We start from the raw sequence: 23,533 nt of genomic DNA, 5'->3' as shown, positions 1-23,533 counted from the left end.
GCTGACATCTCCGGTCCAATTTGTTAATTAGACTCACAAAGCCTTCTTTGCTCACAGTGTTAAGAGGCATCATGTCTTTAGCTAAAAAGCGTAGCTTCTGTTAATTCCTTGTGGCGTTGCGATGTTTTTCCATAAGGCGTTACACTTGCAAAACTTTGATCAATGGTTGTCTGTACGACTCCCTTATTGTTACCTGGCATTTCGTTAGCACTTTTGTTAGATTTGGCCTTACACTTTTGGAAGTCTTCATATAGCTCCCTGTGGTTGTGTTCCAGATGACGCTGGAGATTAGTTGTATTTCCTCTCGACGTGACCACAATTTTTCGGCACGACTTATACAGTACCTGCATTTGTGACACGTCTTCTCTCTTGAAGCCAAAATATTGCCATATTTCAGATGTAAGTTCTTCGTTGCTGTCATTTTCTTCACTTGTTTCTACTTACGCCATATTTATTTTCCACTCTCTGCTCTGTGCAACACACAAATGCTTGGCACATAAAATAAATTTAATTTATCGCACCTCTCTGCGATATGGATATCGCATATACCATTATCGTGATAACGATAATTTTGCGATATATCATGCAGCCCTAGATCAAGAGGAGAGAGGTTCATTCTTTCTCTGCATAGGGAGCACACCTCAGCAATACAGCAGCAGTGAGTTATCACTTCAGCTATACCATAGAAGTGACCCCACAATCAGAGGAGGCATAGCTCCTCTGAAGGGCATACAAGAAGGGCATACAAGTTTTTACATCACCTTAGTAGGTAATAAAAGCTTCAGAAGCTGGTTCCCTATATCCTTAAACAACTAATCTGCACAGGAATGCTCACTGATAGAATCATCATATAGAAAGTTATGAAAGGGTAACACAAAGAAACAAAATTCTCCAACAGTAATCATAAATTACATTGTCATTTTTAATGCTGGGGTACAAATTTTTTGCAGTCAATGACTTCCTGAAATCTGGAACACATAAGCATCACCAGACAATGAGTTTCTTCCCTGGTGATGCACTGCCAATATTTTACTGCGGCTGTCTTCAGTTCCAGTTTGTTCTTGGGTTGTTTTGTCTTCAGTTTTGCCTTCAAGTGAAATGCATGCTCAGTTGGATTCAGGTCAGGTGCTTGACTTGGCCATTGTAGAATATTTCTTTGCCTTAACAAAGTCTGGGGTTGCTTTTGAAATATGCTTTGGGTCATTGTTCTTCTGCAGTGTGAAGTGCTGTCCAATGAGTTTTGAAGCATTTTGCTGAATCTGAGCACATAATATAGCCCTATACACTTCAGAATTCATCTTGCTGCTTTTGTCAGCAGTCATATCATCAATAAATGCAAGGGAGCCAGTTCCATTGGCAGCCATATATGCCCATGCCATAAGATGAGGTGGTCATCGAATCATAAGCAGTCGCTTCTCTGTACTCTTCTCTTCCCATCATTCTGGTACAAGTTGATTTTTGTCTTATCTGTCCATAGGATTTTGTTTGAGATGTTTTGCTCTAGATGTTGTTGGAAAACTCTAATTTGGTCTTCCTGTTGAGGTTTACCGGTGGTTTACATCTTGTGGTAAACCGTCTTTATTTACTGTGGTGATCAAGTCTTCTCTTGATTGTTGACTTTGATACAGATATCTCTACTGCCTGGAGGAAGGGGGGGGGGTGGAAGTTTGGGGTAGGTCACATACAAAAGTGCTGCAATCCCTACATCGTTCACCCTGTTTGGATGGAAATACAAATTAAAGTTGAAAGTCTAAAATTCTCATATTTATTATTTAATTTCAACTCCACTTTCTGTTATAGACAGCTAAAATAACAATAACTTTGTCAATGTCCAAATATTTATGTACCTGACTGTGTATAGAGATATTTATAGAGACAATGGTTGTAACATACTGAAAGTTTCATTCAAAAGTCATTTAAATAATAATACATCTGACATCATGACTTGGCTGTTTACCAGTTTGCTGCAAAAGAACACATTCATTCATTCATTCATTCATTCATTCATTCAGCTTCATTTTTCATGCTCAGGGTTGTGGTGGATCCAGAGCCTATGCAGGGAACGCTGTGTTACTCCACACAGACACTAATCCGAGTTTAGGATAAAAACAATGGGGCCCCTGGGGCTGTGAGGTGACAACACAACCTGCTGTGAAACTGTGACACCCTAAGAAAACATTGCTACGTTAAAAATTTACTTCATGTTATACCTTTAAATTTTTGTCTTGAAAAGAGACAAATGTTGAAATGTTTTCTTTTTCAGGATTTGGCGAGTGATGATCAGAAAACAGATTCTAGGTAAAGTTTAGGAACACACTGTCTTTTTAATGGCTATACATTGTTATTTATTAAAAACTACATACAACTGTGTGTGTTTCAGCTTCTGCGAAAGTTTTATTATGGTGAAGGGGGCAGCCCTCTTTTTACAGCAGGGTGGCAGTGCTAATTGTCCGAAAACACAGACGCATCAAGAAAATACAGGTAAACATATGCGTCAGTGTTTTCTGCTGAAGATCCATGTTCTCTTCCAGAGGTCTTCTACTATCTCCTACTATAGAAGATTCCAAAAACATTATGGCTGTTGTGCCAGAATGTAAAATATAACAGCGCATTAAACATCCCATAATGTCAGTTGTGGCATCAAATGAAAGTCTGTAAGGGATTATAGAATTACATATCATATCTGCTGGTATGTGGGTAGGCGTTTTACTGGGGGTTGCTAGACTTGTGGCATGTTCAAATTACAGTCAAATAATTTATGGATGTAGTCTTGACTGTAGGCGCTATTAAAAGTCAGTAAGTTTCCCAAAATGGTGGTTAGTTCCGGTTATTGATTACGTTATAATAGCTACAGTCCCGTCTGAAAGTACTGGAATGGCAAGGCCAGTTCTTTTGTTTTTGCTATACACTGAAGACCATAATGGTGGATTGTCATCCCTGGGGAGAATGGTGGTGATGTCACTGACTGTTTGTTGTTTTTTCTTCACAGCTCTCACAAAGTTTCTGTCATCAACTGTTTTTCTTGGCTAACCTGTTCCATGTCTGGTTGTTAGTACAACAGTGGTTTCATTCTTTTTCAGGATATTCCAAATTGCTGTATTGGATATGTCCAATGCTTGTGCAATGGCTCTAATCCATTTTCCCTCTTTTCTCAGTTACAGAATGGTTTGCTTTTCTCCCATAGATAGGTGTCTGTTCTCATGTTGGTTTATCATTTTTAACAAACAATGCAGTCTTCACAGGCAAAACCCAGGGCTTAAACCAAGAGCAGACATTCAGAGCTATAAATTGTTTAAACATTCAATCTAACAGGGCACACCTGGGCAACAAGTAACACCTGGCAGTCACATGTTCCAATATTTTTGATCACTTGATCACTCAAAAATAGGTGGTTTAAACAAAAGGTGCCATGTTCTAAGTTGTTTAACAAATCTAGCTGTAAATATCAGGAAATGAAATCATCTCATAGCCATCTTTTGATCTCAAACCCAGTGTCTTCAGCGTATAGCCAAACAAAAGAATTGGCTTTGCATTTCCAATACTTTCTGAGGGGAAAGAAATCCCTCACCAGGATCTCTTAATGTTAACGAGTTAAGACTAGTGTCTTGTGAATGTTCCATGACATGAAACCATTAAAAAGTGTCATTCATTAATAAATTAAAAATTGTAATCATTGGCATACTATAAGAGGAATACCATCTCCGACATACAAACTTAAAAAGTACTAAAAATACTAGATTTTCAAGTTTATTTCTTTTTTGTTTATCTGTGTATCATTATTATTAGAACGCTCTGCACCCCCACTTTCTGTGTTCTTGCATATCTGTGTGCTTTTTGCTGTAGGTGATCTACCACAACACCTGCAAGTGATGCTTAACACCCTCCGCTGTGAGGACAGGGTGAAACTGGTGAGCACATTTATATCTGATGCCGACATAAAACTTACTGATATTACGTGGAAATGAGCATAATCTAAAAATGAGATACTGCTAGCTGCTCAGGGTTGTTTCCTCTGTTAGAAAAGTCAAACTGTGTGTTTCACCAGGCTGTAAGATTGGAGAGCAGCTGGTCAGATCATATACGCTACATGGTGGCTGTTGACACAAACAGTCATCAGGACAAAGAGGAGAGCATACTGGTTGGTATGGACTTTACAACTAAAGACAAGTAAGCTTTTTGCTTAAACGTCAAATTTTCATACAAAAACAGAAGTTTTTAAGCATTAAACAAGTGTTTGGCCTGTTTGTGAAAAAAGCCTCTTGGGTAAATCTAGTGAAGGAATTGGCAAGAGTATCTAAACCTTTATCAGGAATACTGTTAAGAATTTAAAACATAAAATATTTTTCATTTGTTTAACAATTTTCTTGGTTGCTGCATATTTCCTTGTTATGTTTTTAATATCTTCATTATTATTCTAGAATAGTCGAAAATATGTAGAACATGTAGAAAACCTTTCTATTAGCAGTAGTGTCCAAACTTTTAACTGGTAGTGAACACGTATACTAATTCCAATTAAATGTTGGAGTAGTGCTGCGTAATATGTCATATTTTTAAGTGTGATAATGATTTTTTTTTGGCTTGATCAGTTAAGTAAATATTAACTCCCTGTTATGTTTCAAAGACAATGTAAAACACAAACCATGAAACATTTTTATTTTCATGATAATTAGAGATGGCAGTATCGTTATTGGGCTGATGCAAGCAAAAAATTGTGAATTTTTAAAAATCATATATATACACTGTGTATACTTTATATTTTATTAGGGGTCCAAGCACATAAATGCCAGAACTCTATTGTTTTTGTTAGGACTGTACTTCTCAGCAGTTTAATGTAGGAAGATAAAATTTGCTATGCTTTTTCTTGGTCAAAATTGGAAACTTTATCTCATTTTAAGAATTTGCAGTTTTTAATAAATATATCTTTTTATACTTAACTTACTAGGGGCAATATATTCAGAGAAAAGTTCCAAAAAAAAAAAACAATAGTTGGGTTTTTTTTCATACAAATGTTTATATGTTCAAAGTAAATGGTGATATCTATTCCATTCCTGCTCTCTGAGATGCCCCAAGTGCTTGTCCATCCAAAATTGAAGGAATTATCTTTAACCACTTAAAATTCCGTGTAAAGTTACCCAAACATCTCCAAATGGCATAATGGCTCTTGAAATGGCAAAGCGCCTCTAACAATGGCACAAGGCCTCTAAAAATTAGAATGCAACTTCTAGAAATAGCAAACATTGCTAAAAACTATAATCCCCAAGGAAATGTGCATGATTTATAAAACCAGGAGCAAACTGGATTTTCGTCTTTATAGGCAATGTAAGGACGTTAACATTTATAAAAGAAAAAGAATGTCCTTATAAAGAAAGAAACCACTGGTGTATTAACAACCAGACATTGAACAGGTTGGCCAAGGAAAAAACAACAGCTGATGCCAGAAACATTGTGAGAGCTATGAAGAAAAACCCAAAACAGTCAATGACATCATCATCAACCTCTACAGGGCAGAGGTGAAGGTATCACAATCCATTCAAAGTAGACTTCAAGAGCAGAAATATAGAAGCCACACCACAAGATGCAACCCACTCATCAGCAGTAAGAATCGGAAGGCCAGATTAGAATTCGCAAAGAAATACAGACATGAGCCACAAAAGTTCTGGAACCAAGATTAACCTCTACCAAAGTGATGGAAAGGCCAAAGTCTGGACCAGAAAAGGATCTGCTGATGACTGTAAACATACGAGCTTATCAGTTAAGCACAGTAGAGGTAGTGTCATGGCTTGGGCTTGCATGGCTGCTTCTGGTATGGGCTCACTAATCTTTATTGATGAGGTAACTCATGATGGTAGCAGCAGAATGAATTTAGAAGTCTACATAAACATTCTGTCTGACAATGTACAGAGAAAGGCATCCAATCTAATTGAGAGGATCTTCATCATTCAGCAAGATAATGACCCAAAACACACTGCCAACACCACAAAATACTTCATCAGGGGAAAAATGGAAGGTTTTAGACTGGCCAAGTCAATCACCAGACCTTAATCCAATTCAGCATGCATTTCATCTCCTGAAGAGGAGATTGAAGGGAGAAACTCCCCCAAAACAAACAACTGAAAGAAGCTGTGGTACAAGCCTGGAAAAGAAGAATGCAGCAGTTTGATGTCACTGGTTTGTTGGCTTGATGTAGTTACTGCAAGCAAGGGATATGCAACGAAAGTTTTAACACAAGATGTTATTTACTTAATTTGCTTTAAGGCTGTCTGTTCCTATACTTTTGATCACCTAAAAATTGGGTGTTGCCACCAAATGTGCCACATTCCAAGTTTAACACATGTAGATCTAAATATCAGGGAATTAAAAGCTGAAATTCTGATCTATCACCCCATATTCATCTTTTGATCTCAAACCCAAATGTCTTCAGTGTATAGCAAAACCAAAAGAATCGGCCTTGCCATTCCAATATATTTGGAGGGGACTGTATATTTATTCAAAAATAGCATAATTGATTTTAAAGTAACTGGATGTAAAGGTTACATGATTCTTCTTCTTCTTCTGTTTAACTTTAATTTATTAGGCTGCATGTAAGTGTAACATAACAAAAACAGGGCGGCCATTAGTCAATCACATTGTAGCACACACGTCACAGTTATAGCCTTAACCTGCCGTCACAAAACATTTGTAGTACGTTCATCTATCACTGTTTTATTGTTCTATGCAACAACTATGTTCTACGTGAGAACTAGCTGCCTGTGGTGTAGAGAACTAGAGAACTATGAAGGATTTTTCTTTCTTCTTATTTATTTTCTGTCATAGCCCCAGGGCCCTGTGTGGTCTTAATCTGGGCCTGACTAGAGGGGTGAAGCTTCATTTACTCAAACAGCTATAATTCAGGACTGCTTTGATGGATTTGAATGAAAGTTGAAAGGCATGTTTATCACAACGTTTTGAAGATATCTAAATAATTTATTGTTTAATTGTTCGTTGGGATTAGTATATCTGATTTGCACATTAAAAAGCATATCTCTTGTAAAATAAAGTGATCATTGAAAATTCTTATTCATTAATCCAAGCCATAAAGTCGCCTCATTTAGCCATGCTCACTCATATTTATGGTAATTTGCATAATATCCTATACTTATTTGTGTGAACTAATCCTAGGATTTATGGCCTGTATTTACTGGGGAATCATGCCCAATCACATTTATAATACTTTGCATAAAATAAACTTATTTTTGTTAACTAATCCTGGGATTTATGGCATATTATGATGGTGGTAAAAGACACAGTGGAGACTATGCTTAACATTTTGACATTTATAAATATCCAACAAAATTTGTGGTTACCTGCTGTTTTTTGGGTAATGAATAATATGTTAAGTATCATATTACACCACAAGGTGGCAACATGACTCTTAAAAAAATCTTCATAAACCCGAATTAGAACAAATCCTTAGTTCTACTGCAGTAAATTTAAAGCCATAATAATACTGTAGAATATTTTAGTGACTGTTGCCAAGATTTATTTTTATGACATTTAAAAAAAAAGCTGAGAAATACCAATAAAATCCATTTGCAGTCTTGTTTTAAATAAACTAAAAAATAAACTAAAAATAAATGGACAATGAATTTAATATTATAAATGGGCTATGTGACAAAAGCCAGAATGGCCAGTGTTGTTGGGGTGCCATTGGAAGACCATATTTTAAAAGAGTACATTTTGAGTCTATTCTCAATTCATGCAAATTTTTAAACATCTGTTGAAAATGTCATGCTAATATGTCAAGCCAGTTTTGATGTATTTTCATCAAAGAGCACCCAGTTAACAAATATTTTATAGGTCAACTTGATTTGTGGTGCATTTTAATATATACAATTTTAATATATATAAGGTGCAATATCATATTAAACCACAAGATGACAGCTTCAAGCTATAAATCTTTATGAATAAGCGTTCTTGCTGTTCCTATTTGTATTCCACATTTCAGATATTATTAAAACAGTTAATTAAAATCCAGAAAACTAGATTTAGCTGACTATCAATCAGGTTTCTGGTCATATATTGACATTTTTGTAACTGTGGTGTTGTATTACATTTTTGCCTATTATTTAGAAGGAACCTATAACTGTGAATGAAAGGGTAGGCACCCTATAGTGATTGTATGTATGTATGTATGTATGTATTATTATTATTATTACTATTACCCTTCTATGGGAGTCAATGGCAGCCCGTAGAAGGCTTATGCTTTTTATTAAACTTGGCATCAAGAGGACAAATATGAACATACGTTTAGAATAATAACGTTTACAATGATAATAATGTTGTAGAAACATGATTTCACTTTCTTCTGATTCTTTTGGTCAAAGCAAGTTCAGCGGACACCACCATGGTTTTAATTTCTGCTATATTGGAGTTTCCACCATTTTGAGTTATTTCAAAAATGTTTTTTTCACTTCTTCTCCTACAAACTTTGTCCAATCATCAACAAATTTGAATCACAGCATCGTGACACCAACCTGAAAAAAAAAGTTGTTTTTCCGATTTTTGATATACAGAACGGTTTGTCCAAAAAGCACAAACGAATTTGATGGCAAAGCTGCCAGACAGGAAGTGAGAGCATGTCTCAACAAGAGTGTGATGTATTCTGACCAATGACCTCATCTTAAGGGCTTCTAAGAAGTTTTGTCTAAATTCACCTCTAGGTGGCACTATAATTCACAAATGCATGAAACTGCTCAACAGCCAATCAGGATTCTTGACTTAATTTTCCTTTAAGGTTCAAAGGTGCAAATTGTTTACATTCCAGTACACTGGACCGTCTGTATGCAAATGTAAAAGTTACATACAGTTCATCTGCTCTGCCCCTGCTTGAAAGGTCTGACCACAACCTGGTTCTTCTGACACCCACATACCTGCTGGTTGTCCAAAGGCAGTCTTTGACAAAGGAGACAATAAGGAGGTGGCCCAGGAAGCTGAGGAAGCTCTGCAGGTCTGTTTTTAGACCACAGACTGAGAGGTGTTGCGTGAGCCATTGGGGAAGACATTAACAGCATGAGAGACTGCATCATATATTATATAGTCTATATTATTTTTTGCTCAGATACCATTGTCCCAGTAAGAAGGGTATGCTGTTTTCGCAACAACGTGCCCTAGATCAACAAGGACCTGAAGGAATTGCTGAACAAGAAGAAGCAGGCCTTCAGGCAGAGGAACAAAGAGCAGATGAGGAGGATGCAGGAATAAGTTGAAGGTAAGCCACAGAGAGAACAAGGAAGCCTACAGAAGGAAGCTGGAGGGCAGGCTTCAACAGAACAATGCAAACAATGTATGGGCTTGCATGAAGAAAATCACTGGCTTCAATGTGAAGCAGCAGCCAGTGAGCTGGGCAGAGCCAGTGAGCTGAATGTGTTTTTCAGCAGGTTCAGCATCCCATCATCTTCCCCCACCTGCAGCAGCCACACATCCTTGCCCATTTCCCCCACTCCCTCCCCCCACCACACTCACCCCACAACCACTCACCCTCGCTCTAACCCCCAAGGCCATCTTCCCACTTCCCAACCCTCCACCTATCAGTTACAACTATCTAAGAAGCTGAAGAAGCTAAACCTAGGTAAGGCTGCATGATGGTATTAGCCCAAGGGTGCTGAGGGTCTGTGCCAGCCAGCTATGTGGCATTCTTCAGCACCTCTTCAACCTGAGCCTTTATCAGGAGAGGGTGCCATTGCTGTAGAAAACATCCTGTATGGTCCCTGTTCCAAAGAAGATGGCTCCCTCATCCCTGAACAACTACAGACCACCTCAGATGAGCTAATTTCTGGAACCCCCTGCAGTTTGCCTGCCAGGCATGGACGATGCAATAATCTATTCACTCTAGACAGTACACTCACATTTGGATTGCAACAATACCACAGTAAGAATCACATTTGATTTTTCAAGTGCATTCAACACCATCCAACCCCTCCTACTAAGAAGGATCAAGATGGTTAGAATGCAGGTCAGCACCTCCATGATCTCCTGGGTCTTTAAGACAGACCTCGTTTCATGTGGCTGGGGAGCTGCCTGTCCAAGCAGCTACTGAGCAGCACTGGAGCACCACAGAGAACTGTGCTATCCCCATTCCTCTTCACCCTGTACACCACTGACTTCAGTACAAGTCGGAACTCTGTCACCTGCAGAAAGTTTCTGACAGCTCTGTAGTGGTTGGGTGGATCAGGGATAGACAGGATAAAGAATAAACTGATAAAGAAGGCTGGCTCTGTTCTGGGATGCCACCTAGACAGTTTTGATGTGGTTCTGGAAAGGTGTCCCTTCACACCCTACTGCTCAAACAGTAGAGCACCTTCAGTAAAAGTCTCATTCAGCTCCACTGTAGCAAGGAATGGTACAGGAGGCCATTCTTACCAACAGTGTGATCACCCTGTATAATACTTCATCACTGTGTTGGGACATTATTGTGCACCTAGAATAAACTCATTGGACATTCATTACATTTTTGCACTGGGTTGCATACTGCTTACTGATGTTACTCGTAATATTATTGCACTGTAAAACTAAACAACTGTGGTCACTCTTTTGATCACAGCTACTCTACTGCACCACCAGGGTTCCATACCTACTGTTTTGCACTGTTTGCACCATACATTATAATCATTCATTTTCCCTGGGATTAATATTCCAGTAATGCACTGACACTTTCATGTCACTCAGAGGACTTGTGTATACAAAATATGGCTATATTCACTTTATAATTTATACTGTTAATACTCCAGTATTGCACTTTCACATTTACTCAGAAGCCTCGTGTATATACGGCTATACTCACTGTATATCCAATATTATATTTTATAATTTTGTACTGAATATGTTTGTTTATTTTTACTATTCTGAATAGTCTTGTTGCACACACTACTTTTTTGCATTGCTGTTGTAATCTGTGAATTTCTCTCTGGTATTAATCTATCTATCTATCTATCTATCTATCTATCTATCAAATTTGATATCCAGCATCATGAGACCATGAGGCCAGAAAAAAATTCTTTCTCTGATTTTTGATCTACGGGACAGTTCATCAATAATGCACAAACAAATTTGATAGCCAAACCACCAAACAGGAAGTGAGGGCATATCTCAGCTTCTGTGTGACCTATTTTGAACTTGGTACAGCACTATAATTTGAAAATTCATAAAACGGCTCATAACTTTTTAACCTCTCAATGTCAAATTCAGATTCTTGTTTCCCTCGAAGATTCCGAGAGTTTTTTATTTAAGAAATTTGTGACTTCTCAAACAGAAAGTCGGCCATTTTGAATTTTAATGAAAACTTTTTTTTAATTTCTTCTATTACAAAGTTTGTTGCGTAACCATGAAATTTGGAAGAGAGTATCAGGAGACCAATCTGAACAAAAATTGTTACTTAGATTTTAGATATGCAAATTATTTGACAGTGTAGTCATAAAAGAGGAAGTGAGGGAGTATGTCAAGAATCGTGTGACAGATTTTTATCAAACTTTGTAAATGAGTAAATGACCTTGTCCTAGGAGACTCCAAGAAGTTTTGTATAAATCCCCTTTAGGGGTCACTATAATTCTCAAATTAGTGAAAAATTGCTCATAACTTTTGAACAGCTTAACCTGCAATCATGATTTTTCGATCTTTTGATGCCTTGGAAGGTGCTGAGAGTTCAACATGTAATGAAATTGTGATCTGCCAAACAGGAAGTCAGCCATGTTGAAAATCAGTAAAAGATTGTTTTTTTTGCTTCTTCCCTTATTTTGTCCAATCACCACAAAATCTGGATCACAGTATTGTGTGGGTGGGAAAGAGGAAGACTCAGGAGGCAGGCAGAATTTCAGCTAAGCTCTGGGCTTGCATTTATTTTCCACCATGCTTTTCAACATTTAAAACTCAACCAAACCAAACGAAACCGGCTATCACTAGCCCATGGCTTTTGCCCCAATCAAGTTCAAAGTTCAAATTCACACTCCACGTGTGTGTGTTGCAAGCTCTGCCAGCTATGTTTCTTTCTCTTTCTTTCTCTCTGTCGATCTGGTTACGGCCATTCCTGAAAGCATAAAGAAACACATAAGTAGACTGGTGGTAATAAGACATAGTGGAGAATCATTACACATTACCTGTCAGTCCAACCTCTCCAACCTGCGGAGCTGTCTGGCCTGTGCCTGACTTTCCCCAACAAGATATTCACCCCAGCCCCCCAACCTGCCACCATGGACTGTGCCCACAGCATGCGGACTGCCTCGCATTTGAATGCCTGAAGTGCCAGATACCAATGAGTGATCTTTCATGGGGTGGAGCCATTGAAGCGGGGTGTGATCCAAACAGAGGGTAAAGGAGTGTGCCTGTAGGTAGTACTGGAGGATGAGAACTGCCCACTTCATGGCCAGACATTCCTTCTCTATCATGCTGTACTTACTCTCCCTCAGCGAGAGCTTCTGCCTGATGTAAAGCATTCCTCCCCATCCACCACAAAATGGCCCCCAGCCCTCTGTCCATCGGTCTGCAGAACAAAAAGGAGAGAAAAATTAAGAGAATGCAACAATGGGCCCCCACACAAAACTGCTTTTACCTGGCAAAAAGCCCGCTCACACGGCTCCATCCACTGGACCAGAGCTTGCGTTCCCTTTATATTGAGGTCAGTCAGCGGGCTGAAAAAGTTAGCTTTTTTTTTAACTGCCTCACCCTTTTTTTATCTTGGGTCTCAAGCAGGCCACAATCACTGCTGTCTTATCAATTTGGGGATGCACCTGATTCCCACGTAGCGGCTGTTCAATGTGTATTTTTTTCCTTTAGGAATGAAGGGAAAATTTTTTGGAAAAAATGACCATTATGTAGTACTCCCTCTACTCAGGTGAGAGAGATGAGCCCAACTAGCCTAAAGGTGGCGCTATAGCATACCATTTTACATTTTAGGCCATGTGTCAAAAATCATGAGGCCAGTTGGCAATTTGGACCACTTAGCTCTGCCGACTTAAATGTAATTAGCATATTTCTAATTTACATAATATGCAAATCCTTGAGAGATTTTGAGATTTATGAGCAATATGGCTGCTGCCTGTCAATCAGTTCTAATGGAGCAGGGCCTAATTCACTCAAACAGCTGTAACTTATGATTCTTTGTATGCACTTGAACGGAACTTGACAGGCTCCTTCAGGATAAAGTCCTGAGGAAGTGAGCTGCAAATTGGGCGTGGTCATCAACAGGGGATTGAACTCCATTCAGCAGGCATTTCATAGGGTTAAAAATGAGCAATAATCACAAATCTTGAATCGTATGTCCCGCTACCAACCCAGAAAAAAATGCTGCATTGTCACTCAAATTTGCCGCTGGGGCACTGTTCATTTTTTTCACGTATAAACAAGCATATCTCATGTAAAATAAGGTGGACAGAAAATATTCTTTTCACTCCTGATTCAGTCACTTATGCAACAAAAATTTGCTTCCTGCCTAATCAAATTTTTAAAAATTTGATTAATGTGCAAACCCATCTTTTGCAAACTATTCCTAGGATTTTTGCCAGATATTCCAAATTATGGTGTCAGAATACTCAGCAAAGTCTGTCCATCAATAATCAATAAAAATCTGTGGACATTTGTAAAGAATGTGGCCACCGCCTACCAATCAATCATTCCAAGGCGGGGCTTAATTTTCTCAAACATAACACGTTATGTTAGATGGATATGGCCAAAAGTTGAGAGGCATATTCAATGCTAGATTCTGAGGCGGTGTACTATAGTTGGGGTCATGGTTAAATTAAAGTGCCATTGCTAGCATACCATATGTATGATCAATGTGAAGTGCTCTTACATCCACCTTAAGAACAAAGTAGCAACCACCCACGATACCATAGGCATCACCTGACAATGGCCTATCAACCCCTTAGTGACACCAGGGAGTTGGGTTGACTGCGCAATCCCTCTGCGTTTTCTTCAGGAAATACACTTTACTAGTTATTATTATTCTTATTTTTCTGCCAGATCTTTGTCTGCTATCTTGATTGATTGTGTGGTTCCCACGTAGTGGCCATTTGAAATGCTTTTTTACCCCTAGGAATGAATGGAAAAAATATTTGGAAGGACATGCAGACCAAACCATATGTAAAGTTGGGATATGGTCACCCTCAGGGGGTATGGTCAAGTTCAAGTGCATTTTTCTCACATAACATACAGTGGGGTCCACAAGTCTGAGACCATGAGTGAAAATGCTTCTATTTTACATTCTTTGCTAACTTAATACAACATTTTTCATTACAAATTATATTATTAGCAATAACCTGAGTGAAAATTGGGCTCTTACAAATGTTTACATTTTTTTTTACAATTTGTATGAATTTCAGAATTTCTTAATTTTATTAATTTATTTATGTTTATTTACATTTAATTTATGTTTATGTAGCACATCCTCGTGCTTTCTGGCAATGTTGCCGCTTAAGAATCTCACAGTCCCTCCACATTACCATTTAATTTTTTCTCCTTCCACGTTCTTAACTTTGATTTTTACTGTGAATTTATGTATAAGGTTTGCAACTTCATCAAAACAATGTTTGAACTCCATTACCCTAGACCTATTGCTTATTTCACAGTTTCTCAAGCCAGCATATCACAAGGTGCATTTTAGGTTGAATGAGCAGCGCTGAGCAGTCTGAGCGAGCAGAGTGGAATCTTAAGAAAGTCATTCTCCACTCCAGTGCATTTTTCCGTGCTCCACTCCCCGTTCTGCTCTGCTCACATGCTCTGCTGTGCACACAGACATGGTTTGCCAAGGTTGGAGTAGAAGCCTGCACAGAGCCCTGACTTCAACTGACCACCTTTAGGATGAATTGGAATGCTGACTACACCCCAGGCCTCCTCACCAGACATCGGTAGTGTATAGTGTATCTCTACCTATGAGATAATAGCAGCCATGAAAAGCACATCCATGTGTGTCCATGCACATAGACTACTACACTCATTCCTTATAACGTTACTGAGTTGATTTTAAATGAAGTCCATTAGCTAGCTACAGTAGTTAGCTTGGATCAAGTAGGGTTGCAGTAGAGATGAGCGGTTATTTTTTCACTCCAGAAAAGCACAGCTGTAAGTAAAGTATGTTTTTGCTTTCATGGTGTCAGAATCCCTCGTTGTCAGTGACCTATAGCAGGTGAACATCAAGAATAGTATAATGAGTAAGAGCTTTTTTTTTACTCACCTAGCGTTGCAGATATATGTTAGTTTGATATTTTTCTTGCCTGAAGTTGCTCAAGATCCTCCTCTTGATAGTTTGTAGTATGCTTTGCTTTGATCATTAATCGCAAAATACATCCAGATCGATGTTATTTCATGTTGTCTGGTCATTAGCATGGCACACTCTAGCCTTACTTCACCTGGTATCAGATGATCTCTAATGAATACAGATACCAGTAAATGAGCTCAGTATTGGGCCGATATCTGTATCTGTATTGAAGCATCCCTACTAAGTAGTATGTATACTTAAATCAGAGGTTGAGAACATTTTCAGCTGGCAGAGCCATAAAAGCCAAAAAAGTTACAAGTTTTTCTTTAAAGAGCCAGAGAAAACATAACATATTTTTTTGTTATTTTTATACAGATGTAGACAAAATTGTTGGTACCCTTACAGAGCATTGAAACAATGCTTCACTCCTCCTGAAAAGTGATGAAATTAAAAGCAATTATCTAATGTATACCTGTATGCCATTGGTATATCATAAAGCAAAGAAAGTGTGAAAAGAGATAAATTATTGCTTATTCTACAAAGATATTCTAAAATGGCCTGGACAAATTAGGAACCCCTAAAAAAGATTATAAATATTCAGATTATAGCCATATTTCAAGCTAACTGTTTTCTTTAATTAGTATCACACATGCCTTCAATCTTGTAATCAGACATTCAACCTATTTAAATGGAGAAAAGTAGTCACTCTGCTGTTTGGTATCATTGTGTGTACCACATTGAACATGGACCAGAGAAAACAAAGGCGATTGTTGTCTGAGGAGATCAGAAAGAAAATTATAGACAAGCATGTTAAAGGCATAGGCTATAAGACCATCTCCAAGCAGCTTGATGTTCCTGTGACTACAGTTACAAATATTATTAAGAGGTTTAAGGTCCATGGGACTGTAGCCAACCTCCCTGGATTTGGTCACAGGAGGAAAATCATCCCCAGATTGAACAGAAGGATAGTGCAAAAGGTAGACAAAGAGCCAAGGAAAACTTCCAAAGAGATACAAGCTGAACTCCAGGATCAAGGTACATCAGTGTCTGATCACACCATTCGTCACTTTTTGAGCGACAGTGGGTTCAATGGAAGAAGACCCAGGAGGATTCTACTGTTGAAAGAAAAACATTAAAAAGCCAGACTGGAATTTTATTTTGACAAACTACAATGCTTCTGGGAGAATGTCCTTTGTTTAGATGAGACAAAACTGGAGCTTTTTGGCAAATCACAACAGTTCTGTGTTCACAGACAAAAAATGAAGTTTCAAAGAAAAGAACACCATACCTACTATGAAACATGGAGGAGGCTCGTTTATGTTTTGCGTCTATTTTGCTGCATCTGGCATGGGGTGCCTTGAATCTGTGCAGGGGACAATGAAATCTCAAGACTATCAAGGTATTTTGGAGAGAAACATACTGCCCAGTGTCAGAAAGCTCTGTCTCAGTCATGGGTCATGATAAAGACCCACATGATAAAGACCCAAAACCCACAGTAAAAGCATCCAAGAATGGCTAAGAACAAAACATTGGACTATTCTGAAGAGGTCTTCTATGAGCCCTGATCTGAATCCTATCAAACATCTATGGAATCTGTGGAGCTGAAATATGCAAACCTGAGACAGCTGGAGCAGTTTGCTCAGGAAGAGTGGGACAAACTACCTGTTGACAGGTGCAGAAGTCTCATTGAGAGCTACAGATACTCTAAAGGTTGCGCTACAAAATATTAGGTTAAGGATCCCATCATTTTTGTCCATGCCATTTTCATTTGTGTTATCCTTTAAAGTATTCTGTTGAATCAAAAATCAACTCAATCAAAATCAAGTCTGATTTTTATTAAATATGGAATAAACAATGCTGGATGCCAATTACATTGTCAGTTTCAAGTTATTTCAGAGAAAATTATGGGTTCTTCTTTTTTCATGGAAGAGTACCAACAAATTTGCCCATGTCTGCTTCTTCTTTTTATTATAGTTACTATCTTTACTATTATTAATTATCAAAAGTAGTAATGTAATAAAATGGGCCAGTTTTCTTGTTCATGCAAAAGAGCAACAAATCCTTTATTCTTTCACAAAATGTGGGGAGCTCCATCTGTACATACAGAAACAAGCTTATCCAGCTGCAGCTTTGGTTCTGTGGCAAAGTACATAAATGACTGAAACACATCCCCCCTTCTTGCTGAGGCCTTCATGGGCAAACAGCAAGACTCTTCACGCAATGTGTCACCTGTTACGTACCGCCTGACAACCCTGAGCTGTGCTATATTGATAATGTTGATAGACTCATCCAAGGAAATAGAAAAGTAGCTACCTGCATTGATGTTCCTAATTTGTGTCTCCTCTAATTGGTTTCCCATTGTGATGCACAATCATGAACCGTTCAGCATAAATCCTTTGACGTACTCTCCATCAATTTCCAAAGCACTTGCAAAGCTAGCACAGTTGAGCCCATCGCTTTGGTTGGCCCATGCTTGTAGCTGCTGCTGGCTGGTCTGCACCCTCTGCTGGAGCTCAGCACATGCTTTTTTTTTCTGCAGTCACCTGATAGATATTTCAACGCAAATGCTGCATGGTGAGTTTCGAAGTACCTCTTCACAATAGATTTTTAAGGGACGCAATTTGCTGTTTGCAAGCAAGACAAACTCGCTCCACAAATGCAGATTCACACTGGAAAGAATGATATTTATTGTCTTTTTTTCTTTTAGCCATTTCATCTTTGTTAAAAAACTGAAAATAGTGGCTATGTAATTTTCAACCGATTTATGAATTAGACCAGGAAATTACCAATTGTCCAATGAAATTTGAGCTTGTGGTGCCACATCACGATTGGTTGGTGTATACTGTATGTGACAAATGGGCATCGATTATGAATTATGTAATATTTTAAAATATGTAATATGTAGATTTTTAATTGAATCAACACACTAGCTTTTATGATTGGTTTTATTTCTTTTTTCCCGTCGTTAAGCCATAGGCAATCACTGAAAGAGCTATATATGGCTCACTAGCCATAGGTTCCCGGCCCATGACCTAAATAGTAATGACACGAATGGTGTAGTGACAAATGATTTAGTACTAGAAATGTGCCTTCTGCCCAGCTGTAAAATTCAAATATCTGTAAGAGTTAATGAACATATTTGGTTAACTGCTAGGACAGCTGCTAGGAATGGGTCTGGCCTTGACGTGGCGAGGAGGCTTGTGCGTTCCAGTGACCCTGGAGAGCGATACCGTCTGGAGCTTACTCCTGGTAGGGTCACCTTTGGCGGGCCAGTCTCCAGGGCAGGTTCCAGACAAACAAAGACCCCAGCGTGTCAGTACGCTGTGAGGTGGCAGCCCCACCAACCAACTATCCTGCGGAGGGCTAACAACCCACCCAGGAGAAACTCCCCTTTGTTACGAAACTGACCAGAAAAAAGAAGCCGGACTGCCCAACACGGTAACGGACCCCAGCCTGCCCCCGACCAACGAGTACGGATCAATCTTCGTCACAGGACCCGTGTCGCCACATGGAATGTCCAGACGCTCCTTCGCCCGGGAACTGCCACCCTGCTGTCCCGAGAGCTCTGTCGCTATAACGTCACCCTGTTAGGGCTCTGTGAAGTTCGATGGCAAGGCAATGGTGAAACAACAGCAGGCGACCATTGCTACATCTATAGTGGCCCCGAGAAACGGACAGGCCTTTACGGCGTGGCACTTGCCAACCCAAATACCCTCCGTAAATCCCTCATCAGCTGGACACCTCTGTGCGACAGATTACTCTCTGCCTGCTTCCTCCACCAGCAGGGCAAGATGACAGTAATTGTTGCCTACGCCCCCACTGATGTCGCTGATGAAGATGTGAAGGACGCCTTCTTCGACCAACTCCATCAGGCTGTTGGCCAAGCCCCACCACACGACATTACCATCATCCTCACTGATGCCAACGCCACTCTGTCCAGCAGTGATCGGACCACCGGCTCACCTGTCGGCACAACCTTCGTAGACAGAACCACAAACGATAATGGTAACCGCCTTCTCCTTCTCTGCCACCACGACAACCTCTGCGTCGCTGATACCTGGTTTCCCCAGAAACAAATCCATCATTGGACATGGTACAGCCCAGATGGCAGAACCAGGAAAGCACTGGACCACATCCTCATCTCTCGACGCTGGAAGTCGTTTGTCACCAACTGCCATGTGTACAGAGGAGCAGAGCTTGGCAACACCGACCATCGTCTGCTGGTGGCTCAGCTTAAGCTAAAGCTGCGAGCCAACCAGCACACCAAGACTCAGCCTCGCCTGGACTCCTCCCTAATCAGTGATCCCAACATCGCCACAAATTTCAGTTGCTCCATCCACCGCACCCTCGATGCCCTGGCTACTGACAAAGTGACCGACTGGCAGACCTTCAAGGAAAGTGTCATCCAGTCAGCTCATAATGTCTTTGGATCCTCAAAATCATCCCCAAACAAGCCTTGGATATCGGAGACGACACTGGACATCATCGAGCGGCGGCGTGAGGCTCGGCTCCGAGGCGACCTGACGGAATATCGGCGACTGAACCGCCAGCGCAATATGGCCATAGCCGAGGACAGGGAGAAGTTCTGGCAAGCAGAAGCGAAACACCTAGAGTCCGCGGCCAATAGCAACAACATGAGCCGTGTCTTCAGTCTGTTGCGCCAAGCCCGTAATGGCCCAAGACAGCCCTGGTGAAAAACTCTGATGGCAACATTATTATGACCGAAGCAAACTGCCTCGAACGTTGGAAAGAGCACTTTAGCCTCCTCTTGCAGCACAATACCACCCTGGCTGATCCCACCATCCTAGTGGCTGCAAATGCTGCGGCCCCTAGTGATGCCTGCAGCACAGATCCTGTCACACCCATGGAAGTCAGAGCCGCCCTGAAAAAACTGAACAACAGGAAAGCCCCCGGCATCTGTGCAATAACCGCCGAGATGCTAAAATCAGGTGGGGACAGCATTGTCGAGTGGCTGACCCACATCTTTAACCAGGTGTGGGAGACAGAGAGGCTTCCCAGTGACTGGACCAGAGGAGTCATCCTGCCCTTCTGGAAACGTAAGGGCGACAGGCTAGTCTGCGGCAACCACAGAGGCATTACCTTGTTATCCATCCCTGGCAAGCACTTCACCAGGATCTTGCTCACACGTGCTCTCCCAGCCATCAGAAGCAGCCGCTGTCCCCAGCAGGCTGGCTTCATGCCCAACCGATCCACATCTCCGCCGTTCGACTGCTCATAGAGAAGACCTACGAATTCCGTAAAGATCACCATCTATACATGGCATTCGTAGATCTGAAGGCTGCCTTTGACATCGTCTGCCACTCTTCACTCTGGAGTATCCTACAGGCCCTTGGAGCACCACCTAAGATTGTTGCCCTGCTCAAGCTGCTTTACAGCAATGCACAGAGCTGTGTCCGTGTGAACGGCAGAGACTCTGACTGTTTCCCATCTCCAGTGGCGTCTGCCAGGGCTGTGTGGCTGCTCCTGATTTCTTCAACTGCATCATTGACCATCTGATGTCTAAGGTTTGTGAACGGGTCCCCGGAGTGCCCTTTGGCAGTTACCACCTGACTGACCTGGAGTACGCTGACGACACCATCCTGCTCAGCACATCCTACAGCCAGCTGAGAGACGCTCTGGGCGTATACAGTGAAGAGGCAGAGAAGCTTGGCCTCCATGTGAGCTGGACAAAAACTAAGTTCATGCGTGTCGGTGATGGACCGGACCCACCTCCCCTTCGGCTTGGGGACAACATCGTAGAGCCCGTCAAGAACTTTGTATATCTGGGATCCACTGTGACAGATAACGGGGACCTAAAACCAGAGATTCTCCGCAGAAGAGCCCTGGCAGCATCAGCTCTGCAGTCTCTCTGGAAACCACTGTGTTGGCACCAGACCATCTCACGCAAGATGAAGCTCCAGATTTACAACTCCGCCGTACTCTCTATCCTGCTATATGGCTCGGAAACATGGCCCTTAAACAAGACTCTGGCTGCAAGAATAGATGGCTTTGATAGCAGGGCTCTCAGAACCATCGAAAACATCAGGTGGCCCCAGCGAGTCTCCAACGAGGCACTTAGAGCCTGCACGTGCCAGCCCAGCGCATCTGGCCTGGTCGCACAACGCCGCACCCGCTGGTTCGGTCATGTCCTCCGTCTCCCTCCTGACCATCCGACAAAAGCCATTCTCCAGTTTGACCCGAGGGCTGCAGGCTGGAGACGACCACGAGGCAAGCCCCGCACAATACGGAGTTGCTGTGGAGGATGCAGAGCAGCTGGCACAAGACCGCCAGTGCTGGAAAAAACTGGTTCATCTGGTCAGCTCAACACACCGGGATGGGTCACCCCCCCACCCCCCATTGCAGGAGCCCTAAAGAAAAGAAGAAAGCTAGGACAGGGGAAAGCAGGAACATGTCTTTAATATTTTACAATCAAGTATCATCAATTAAACAATCCTCTAATCAGTGGTGGTGTGTGCTAATGTGTTAACACACAGATAAGATGTAGAGAAATAATAAACAGAATTATTAAACACATGGTAAAAGCTTTACTGAATGTCAGCTCAATATTTCAGCATGTAACCCTACTGTAGTATCACGAACTCTAGTGCCGTTAAAATTTTTTTTTTTTTTTTTAAGACCTCAGTGTAGTAGAGTTTTCAAAAGTACCGGTACTTCAGTACCAAGTCAATGCTGAAATTGTGATCGACAATGTCTCATGATAGACTGGACAGCTTGGCACTACTGTAAGAGCTAAATATGTGTTAAGATTTTATTGTTTGTGCTGAGTAAGTATTAATAGATTAATAGATTTGTTAACTAAAGAATTTATCCTGTATCTGGGTAATGGAATATATTGTATTACTGATTGGACTTTTATTTTAATGGGGAGGTACTGTTTTGGGGGAAAAAAGTGGGGTGTGAAAAGGGCAGTGGAGAAGAAAGTTGGAAAAAAAAGAAGGAAATAAATAAAGGTGGAAGAAAGTATTGGATTTTATTGGGAAATAAGCCCCATAACCCCATTTCTCATGACTATTGCACTGGTGGCAGCAGTGTTTTCGTCTGGACATTCAAGACTCTTAATTTTTTGCCGAGCCCGAGTTTCTTTTGGATGGTTTAGAGTCAGAGCGCAGTGAGAATATATTTTGTGGGGCTTTCAAGCAATTGCTGCTTATTTCTTTGTTTAGCCAAGAGAACAATTGGTTTAAATTAAGGGGACTTCTCAGAGTCATTGTGCCATGATTATAATTAAGTCATATTGGATGAGGAAGCACATGCGCTGGGGAGAGCAGAGGTCAACTCGTGCCATTACGCCGAGCATAAACCAAGCCAAAGGACATCCCTTTACCCCCGCCACTATGCAACGATGGCAGTGAGGCCTTTCAACTGTGGGCTCTTCGCTACGAGGTAATTCAAGAGGCTCATTACAAAGACACTGGGGTTGATTTGGATGCAGTTTTAGCTGCTGAATTACTGACTAGATTGCCACCCGAACTGTTCATTGTTTGAGACAATTTTCCACATGAAATTCAGTGTTCTTTTGCTGCAGCAAAGAAACAGTTACAAGATGCTTTTGGAGAAAAAGGTGTGATTGCTTCTTTCCAAACATTTCCTAATTTATGCCATAAACTGCCAACCAAAGCTATGGAGGTATATGCTGTAGATATTTGTAGGCTAGTCAAAGAAGCTTTCCCTGAATTTGAACAAAATGCCTCTGAATATATTAAACTATCAAGATTCTTGGCCGGACTAGACCAGGAACTTCAGATTAAGTGCCACGAGAGAGGAGTCAAAACTTTAAAAGAAGGATTTGAAGTTGCTACTCAAGCAGAACATGCCTGTCGGGCAGCCAGACTAGTACATCCAATTTAAGCTGCTAAGTCTGTCAGAGACAGTTCTGCAATTCAAACAGTCAATCCTGTATCTGACACTGACAGTCTTTTCCTAAAGCAAGCTATTTGTGACCTTACTGACACAGTTAAAGAGTAAAGACTTATCAGCATTGAAATTACAGTTTCGCAAACAGTGTGGTCAATTTAAAAGACCCTCATCGTGAAGCCCAGCTAAATATGTCACTGCATGGAACTTAGCTTATGGACATTCATCAACCAGGCATTCAGGTTCTCGCCAGTCCACAACGAATGAGGCAGAGACTCACACTGGCAATGTGACAGAGCTGATTTTTCTCCACACTGTATGGAGAGGTCCAAAGAATTTTGTCCCTCAAGATATTCTATGGATGAAAGCTCAGATTACTACGATGATGGCATGCAAAGATCACGGTACGTCACCACACCATGCAATAGTTCTCAC

The 23,533-nt window shown here is 40.7% G+C and overlaps 1 protein-coding gene across 3 annotated transcripts in view; it reads left to right on the top strand.

The window, feature by feature from the left end:
• ssh1b (slingshot protein phosphatase 1b) overlaps window positions 1-23,533 on the top strand; it is a 107,899-nt gene that overhangs the window by 42,261 nt on the left and 42,105 nt on the right. For 2 of the 3 annotated variants that reach the window (XM_026921990.3, XM_026921992.3), the window contains exons 2-5: window positions 2,264-2,298; window positions 2,381-2,481; window positions 3,844-3,908; window positions 4,046-4,167. The exons of the other annotated variant lie outside the window; for it this stretch is intronic. In XM_026921990.3, the coding sequence (XP_026777791.2) occupies window positions 2,264-2,298; window positions 2,381-2,481; window positions 3,844-3,908; window positions 4,046-4,167 (323 nt within the window). The remainder of the gene's footprint in view (window positions 1-2,263; window positions 2,299-2,380; window positions 2,482-3,843; window positions 3,909-4,045; window positions 4,168-23,533) is intronic. 3 annotated transcript variants of the gene reach the window in all.

This window comes from Pangasianodon hypophthalmus, chromosome 27 (assembly GCF_027358585.1).
Source record: "Pangasianodon hypophthalmus isolate fPanHyp1 chromosome 27, fPanHyp1.pri, whole genome shotgun sequence".
Lineage (NCBI taxonomy): Eukaryota > Metazoa > Chordata > Actinopteri > Siluriformes > Pangasiidae > Pangasianodon > Pangasianodon hypophthalmus.
Note: the sequence above shows the minus strand (reverse complement) of the source record. Positions and strands in the feature narration are given on the sequence as shown.